At 36.4% G+C, this 7,993-nt stretch overlaps 1 protein-coding gene and 1 long non-coding RNA gene across 2 annotated transcripts; both read right to left on the reverse strand.

Moving 5' to 3' along the window:
- Positions 1-97: 97 nt before the first annotated feature.
- On the reverse strand, positions 98-3,069 carry LOC138316285 (pancreatic secretory granule membrane major glycoprotein GP2-like; the record flags this gene model as incomplete). Its single annotated transcript, XM_069257918.1, has 3 exons — positions 98-1,320; positions 1,708-1,970; positions 2,381-3,069. Coding segments are annotated over 3 exons (1,092 nt in total), but the record flags the coding sequence as incomplete, so codon positions are not given.
- Positions 3,070-3,583: 514 nt separating this feature from the next.
- LOC138316288 (uncharacterized) lies at positions 3,584-7,527 on the reverse strand. The gene is made up of 2 exons (XR_011207624.1): positions 6,914-7,527; positions 3,584-3,833 (listed from the first exon to the last, which is right to left on the reverse strand). It is a non-coding gene; the product is annotated as an uncharacterized lncRNA (long non-coding RNA).
- Between the last annotated feature and the right edge of the window lie 466 nt (positions 7,528-7,993).

Raw genomic sequence — 7,993 nt, forward strand, 5'->3', positions numbered from 1 at the left:
AATTATTATACAGATATTCACCTCACAAACCTCCTAGAGTTAGAGCCAGTTTTAGTGCTCTGTTGCTGATCAGACAAACATGAACACAAAAACACTGTTGTGGAGAAATATATTTATTCACTAAGCTACATTTAATACTGAAGCAAAGACAAATGAATGTTTCTTATATTAAAATTACTACTACTGCTTGACGATGTTTCAGCCAGTTCGATAAATTTGTATTCCTATTCAAAAGCAGACGTTTTACATTTTATTTACTCCTGCGAAATCAAGATTAGGAACAATGATTGATCAATTTTATATATAAATGGGTTTTATTTTGGTTTTTTAATAAGTTTGATTGGAACCCGAAATGTCTATTGAAAATAAGTTTGATTGAAAGCCGAAAGGTCTTTAAAAATGTGTAAAAGCAAATTTAAGATGAAGACCAATATCATGAAACAATTAAACATCTACATGTACAGCTAAAATGACAATAGGACAATAAGCATATGAAATAGAACAAACTTTATGGTTTGCTTTCAATATGATTATCAACCGATCCCTGACCAATAAAAAAAGTTTTCTTTGAAATTCCTCAATTATCAAATAAAAGAATGGCCCTGACTTCTCGGAATATTAATAGCTGGTATAGACCCTTGGTGTTATAAATTACAATCATATAACAGTTTGAGCTTGCATCGATATGCACCTGAGTATTTTCCCACAACCTTACATTTTCTTCCATCGTGTATGGCCGCACAGAAACGCTATGTCAGTTACAATAAAGCGGGTACAGAAAGCATATTGAAACCCTTTTCATTACATTGCTTTGGACAGCTTCATATTTCATTTCGGTGTTTTCTGTATCTTTTTAGTTTGATAATTTCTCTACGATTGAAACTAACTCTTCCTTTTTATGACATCTCATATTTTTCTCATAAAATATTTAAAATGTGTTTGTTATACTGACTACATTTAGTTATATTTAGTTTTGTGTGTTCACAGGGTTTGGTTGCAAATTAAAACAATGATAAACCAATGTCAAATCAGCGATATACAACGTACAAATGTATGCATCAAAGCAACATACAAAACGTGTATGAAATTGTGCAGATACTTCATAACAAGACGCAGGATACACAAAATACACATGAAACTAAAGTATGGTAGGTCCTACAGGAAACATGGCGGACAGTGATTATTGGACCAGTGGTTCTTTGAGAGACAGCCTTCTCCTTCCTCGCCAAGCCATGACTCCAAAGATTGTAGCAGCGACCGCTAGGACGGCACATAATCCAGTCACGGCCACTAGGGCTGTAGACTCTCCGCCAAAACCACCTACAACATACCAGGTATTGAGTAATTACATATCTTGAATGAAGCCTACTGACTTCTAAAATGTTCCGAGACATTTTAATGTTGGAACTGGCTGGACTCCAAATTAAGTGATGGATTCTGCTGAATTTTAACTTGTTCCAGAACAGGTTTAAGTATTTGTTAGCTTTACAGCTCGTGCAGTTTAAAAGCTCTTGAAGCATTGGGGTACGTTTATTGTTCTATTTGTGCTTCGCCGTTTGCTTTATATATTACATTTTTATGGATAGCTTCGCAACATTACACTGTTAGGAATCACGCCTAATGTTATAATGTACCGTAATTAGACCATCGTTAATCACCATCACAAGTTACTACCGCTACCGGTGATAATTCAATTCTAATATGTACCTTGGTCTTTGTCATCAGCCACTGGGAAAGGTCCAGTTGATACCAGATGGGTCTTGATGCCCCCAGTTGCTGCCCTACGAGTCCTTGCTACGCTGTCCGTACATCCAGTAACACAGTGCGGGTCGCTGAGTGGACAGACGTACACCTCGCAGTGGACATAGACGGGGGCACTAGGGTGGTTGGTGAACTTGAAGGCTTGGAAGGACAAGTGGACCTCGCTGACTGGTGAGCTGTGGATCGTCACGGATGGAAGGGCGGGGCACCTGTAAAATAGTAGATGTAATTATTGTACTTTAGCGCGTTTACCCCATCGGCAATTGGTAATACCGTTCACTTGACGTTGACGTACCAATCAAATTTTTCAAAGACAGGATTATAAAGCAAATCTGATGAAGTTACTGACGCTGTACAGTACCAGCATATCATTCACTCTTGAATGCGCCCGTATTTTAGTATTGTGCATCGTTTGTATCAACGACCAAAGAATACATGTGCACTTTTGAATCGATCATAGGATACTGGCAGTAAAATGCGGATATTAATATATTGATTGGGGGAATAAATGAAAGAAGTATAAAGGGCGCCAATCAAAAATATAAAATTGATGACAGAGGTTGATATTCAGCAGAGATTTAAATACACTTGGTAGATATGCAGACTTTCTGTTACCTACCCATTATCGGTCAGTTCCTGGAAATCTGTGTCCAGTGGCGACGGCGATGGTGTGGCCAGACAGCGGTCGACATTAATGGCCACTTTCGTAGTGTTGCCTTGCTCTGTATCAAGTTTGATATATATTGGGTCGTTTAGGTGAACGACACGTGGTTCTGTCTGACTAGGATACATATCATCAAAGCGGACGTCACGGGCTTCTCTCATATGTACTTGCATATGGCCCAGTGTCTTCTCGTACAGACGGACTTGTCCCTGAATCGGACGGAAACCAAGGGATTCCTGCTCGCGCCTGGGATACACACACTGGACAACAATGACAGAGTCAGGTCCGTTTCCGTAGTCGATAACAGAATGGGCCCCTGATGTGCTGTTTGCGGTACTTGCATGGGAAACAAGTTCATTTTCAAAGATGACGTGGGTTGCGTTGAAAAAGACGTAAGTCCCACACTCGCCCAGATCAATGTCACCAGTCAAGTGGGTGCCGTTGTTGCTGACAACACACGCAGGATCGTTCCATGTGACTTGTTGCCCGCTTGGCAGTAAGTCAAGGGGGACATGGAGAGAGATTGAACTGCCTCCACAGTCGATGTCGGACCTCGTAAGAGGACTGGTCGGTGTAGTAGTTGTAACGTTGCTGGTTTGGGCTGTAGGGGTTGGGGTGGAGATATCTGTAAAATGAAGGACAGATTAGGTTAGAGACCTACCTTTTATAATATAGTTTAGCTGAAATCAATATTTATGATTAGTAAGCTGAAATGCAAATGGGTTAATGATGTTAGTCCCTAACTATTTATTTTACGCGAATGGACACCGCGACACGCGCTCTTTGTCTTGTCACCCCTCTACTGCTCCTCTTCAACACCAACTAAACACCGAATCTACGCGAAGGCGGGAGAAAAAAATACATGGAATTATTCAGTACAGTTTATCTTGAAAAATACCAAAGGAAAAATATATGATTTGTTGTCTTTTATATTATGAACAAGGGTTATTTTCTAGAATAGAACTGATTTTGGCCATTTAACGTTAATTATCGTTACCGTTTAAAATGCATCATGTTTTTTTATCTTAAAAACAGTAGTTACATTTTTAAACAATGATAAAATACTAAGTAAGGATACTTACACAGTCAAGTGATGCTGTTTATATTTACCTTGTCCATGTGTGGTACTAACTGTGACAGGGAAGAAATGAATGTATCCAGTTTTATAAATAGGATTTTTTTTTTTATATGCTGTTTATTTTTTTCTGTTCGAAAAATGGTATTATAATAATTTACCAGAATAACCTAAAATTATGTGATGTAGATTATTTGGGGAAATAGTTTTAAATGCAAATATTAAAATGTTTCATTGGTAGGTAAGTTAAAAAATATTTGTGACAAGCGATAACGTCTAATCAGTTTTGTTTTCTTATTCAAATCCGAAAGGTTTTTCTTGACTTTTCTGCATCTGTAAAACAAAAGAAAACGAAGTTTACAGAAAGTTATTCAACATTAAAATTCATAGTATATTATTACATAATGTCTTAGATAGTATTTAACGTTCCTTTATTTCATTCAAACTGGCTACCGGGTATTTCCGCTAAGCTTGAGGACCGTACTGGAATTAGATACTTTAAATGAAATAAATTTGATCGCGTATGGCGTGCAAGCTAGCGCAATCTGTGTCCTTATGACTATATCAAACTACTTTAATACTGGTTACAAGTGTAATAAATCAGAGAGAGAGAGAGGGGTCATATAGTTTGACACTGCTTAGTATTATATTGCACATGCTTGACAACGGGAAATAGAAACAAGTGATGTTTACACTTGTTCGGACAGAAAAACCCCATTACAGAACGCCATGAAAATGACGTAATAGTTTACACAGTGCACCAAATGATTTTACCTTGCTAGTAAGAAACATTTCCATTGATATAAATATATATTAGACCACCACAATGACGTGTACATGTATGTATGTAAACAATGACAACGCCGCCATCAGCTTTGTTCCTAAACGAAGTGTTCAAAAATTAAAACTGTTTTTATGTAATAGCATTCATAAATTATATGAATGTAACTGTTGTGTGATTAAAAACGTTTACAGAGTCCCTAAATCAATATTGAATATTATCGATTTTAGAAAAAATAACACCAGACCCGGAAGTTGATGTTAGCACGACTGTAAAGTGTTTTGTAAATAAATAGCAGACCAGGAAGATGTTGGCGGATAAGATATGTACCCCCATATCAACATGTCATAGGAAAGGCATGCTGTAGCACTGCTACCTTATCTGTATACCATAGTTACACCGATATACATAGTCTACAGGGTCGATACCTAGCCTACAATGCATATCTACAAAATGTCGTGACAGTCTGGGCAGGTGCTCCAACACAGGTAGAGGAGTCCGATAACTGATACATGTTTGTTTAACAGTATCTACAATACAGTTCATTGATACATTGACTACATAACAGATATTCTGATGACATGTGCTTCATGATATTTTTGATACTTTGGTAGATATTTCATGGTTATGCCACATAAGATTATACTAAAAGTACATTTTAGATATATTAACGTGATATTGGAGCTGACAAGGTGTTGTTAAACACACAACACTTATTCAAACCTAGCACTACAAAATTTTCTACACAGGTCACAGTCTAGTATCCTGGTTGGGGCTTATTCATTTATTTTCTGCCCCCATGTAAACAAAAAAAAAACAGTTTACTTTCCTTCAGCAACACTGCAACCATTCAGTTTAGCCTAACAAACCTTTCTACACGTGTTAAACTAGTGCCTTTTGCTATGGTAGTGTACTTTCCTTTTCCGGTAATAGCTAAAAAAATATTCAACTTAACTCCAGGAAACGTGCTGTCCACACTATACCTCTCACTTGATGAACTTGGTGAACTTTCAATTTTAACGTTACGTTATTTCCCATGAAAATATAGTCAAAAACGCCAAATAAATAACTTCTTTATTTCCTCGCTCCAAACTATTTCAACTAAATTCTACCTTGTGTAGACAACAAGTCCTTACCCTAGTTGTGCTATTGGTGATCTAGGACAACACGAATCGCTATTTAGATATGCACCCGTGAACATTACAGATTCTATCTACACTAACAGCTCTGATCATTCATGACACAGCCAAGTTTTGGTGGTATAGTTTAGCTGGTGTTTCCGGGAAATTACATAGAACACCTACCCGGCAAAGGTCTTTCATAGGTCTCGAATGTGAGTGATAGCAATAATAACAATTAACACATTATGTTTTCAAAGTAAATTATCCTGTCAAATTAAAATTGCTGAGCGGATTTGCGATCCGAATTTCGGTCTTATTCTTGCTGAAAATGCTGCCGAATATCTTTTCATTATGCATAATGAGAAGATATTCAGCACATTTTGGAGTAAGAATAGGACCAAAATGCTTGTCCCAAATTCACTCAGCAATTTTACTTTGACAGGATAATTTACTTGTGTAATTACATGTTATGTTTGTCTCGATGATACACCATGCGCATATTGATGCTTTAAATAAATGTATATCAAGTACATGTACGTGTAGGAGGGTCGTGTAAAAAAATGAGGGGAGTGATTTTATTAAAGAAAAGAAATATTTTCTTATGAGGAAAGATGTGTTCTAACTGAAATGTTTGTAACCGTCAACTTTGTTGGCGTTAACAGGTGATCCTTGGCTGAGCCTATGTTTGCAATATATGACATTATTTATCTTATGGAATATCTATCTGATACGTGGCTATGTCAGTAATAGATAAATTGTTTAATGCGTGCCACCTACACACTTACCAGGAGAATACAACAATAAGGAAGCGTGGCTTAGAATATACAATTTCTTAAACAACACTTGTTTCCGATTGTACTGATTTGATTGTGTATTGTTTTCATGTTTATTGATCAATTAATACAATAAAGTTAAAACTTAAATTCAAATTTTGTAAAACAGTACATTTTCGAAAACTTTACCTTAAATATTAAGAGATTAAGATGATGACAAAACCACTTAACATCTACATCATAACACAGTGAAGTCTTGATTTAAATGAATTATTAAAAGTAATGTTTGTGGATGGTTACCAGGTCTGTCTGTACACAATTACACGCCTCAACACTGTTATGGAATAGCAAATGCTTAAGAATATGAAGCTCAAATCGAAATATCAATTTACTCTATTGCAATAACACTCGTATATGTTCTTACAAAGGTAATGTGGCGGCGGCTTTTCTAGTATCCCAAATAGGATAAACTTTACAAACCGAAAGAACAGAATCCGAAATCAATTTACGACAGTAAATTTACAAAGATTAAAAAATAAACAGTAAAACTTCATGAATTCGTAATAAAATCAATGCTCATTTTCAAAAGTAAAAACTAACAGAACCTTCTCTAGACTCTGATATAAACTAACTGGATTTTCCAGAATGTTGAATTCAAACACTAAAGTATTGAGTTTTTTTTCCTAAACTACGAAGTAAAATAAGAGTACTCTTTTCTATATGAAAAAATAGTATTACCTTAAAGGTAATTCTCAGTTGCTCAATGTTGCAGGCATGGATCTTGTCGGCCAGTGTTGGAAGGTCACTTTGCGGACGAAAAGGAGTGCTTTGTCCGTTATATACCCCTCCACTAAGCATGCGCCAGGAAATCCCAAGTGCAGTTATCCGGCTTGATTCTGCCCAAACATTTCTACGTATCTGTCGTTAGTTGACAGTATGTTACAGCGTGGATCATAGATTATCACCGCACACGGGACCACTAGTTTCTTATCTCTCTAAACACAGTAAACAACATATACTTCATATTTATAAAATTCTGTATACGAGATATTGTGATGCTTTAAAACATATACTTGGAGGTATTTCCTTGTGTAATGAGCATGACTAAATTGATCCATACTTACTAAAACCACTGAGATCATTAAAACAATAATATTTCAAGAGGGATTTTCTCTGAGTAGGAAATATGCATAATGGGTTTTATCACCATTTCGCGAAGCATTGTTGTAAAGCCTTATGTTGGTATTTCGATTTCGTACAGACCAGCAGCACATACATTATGGCTATCATTACCAGAACACTTTAGCATGAAGGATCTCTGATATTACAATAAACATCTCAAGAACTTTTTAGTTCTACTTAACGTTTGATCAATATTCTACAAAAATATTTACTTTCATCATTATTTCATTTCAACAAATTTTATTGCAAAAAAATATGCAAATGGATTTGGCAACAGGCAAAGCCTATATTAGCCTTTCATCATTATCAACGTCATCCTATTTTGGGCGCCATGATCCCTTTCGGATCTAAATTTTAGGTCACCTGAGACGAAGTCTCAAGTGACCTATTCTAATCGCCTTTTGTCCGTCGTCGTGCGTCGTGTGTTCGTAAACAATTTCTTCTCAAAAACCGCTGAAGCGATTTCTATGAAACTTTGCAGAAACCTTCTAAGGCATAAGGCCAATCATAATTGTGAATTATATGACCCCCACCCCCAGGGGACTGTGGAAGGGGCCAAAAGGGGTAAAATTGACTAAAATTTCAAAAATCTTCTTCCCACTCACAGAAGTGGTAGAATCAAATACTCTTCATAGA

This window comes from Argopecten irradians, chromosome 2 (assembly GCF_041381155.1).
Source record: "Argopecten irradians isolate NY chromosome 2, Ai_NY, whole genome shotgun sequence".
In the NCBI taxonomy this organism is placed as follows: Eukaryota; Metazoa; Mollusca; class Bivalvia; order Pectinida; family Pectinidae; genus Argopecten; species Argopecten irradians.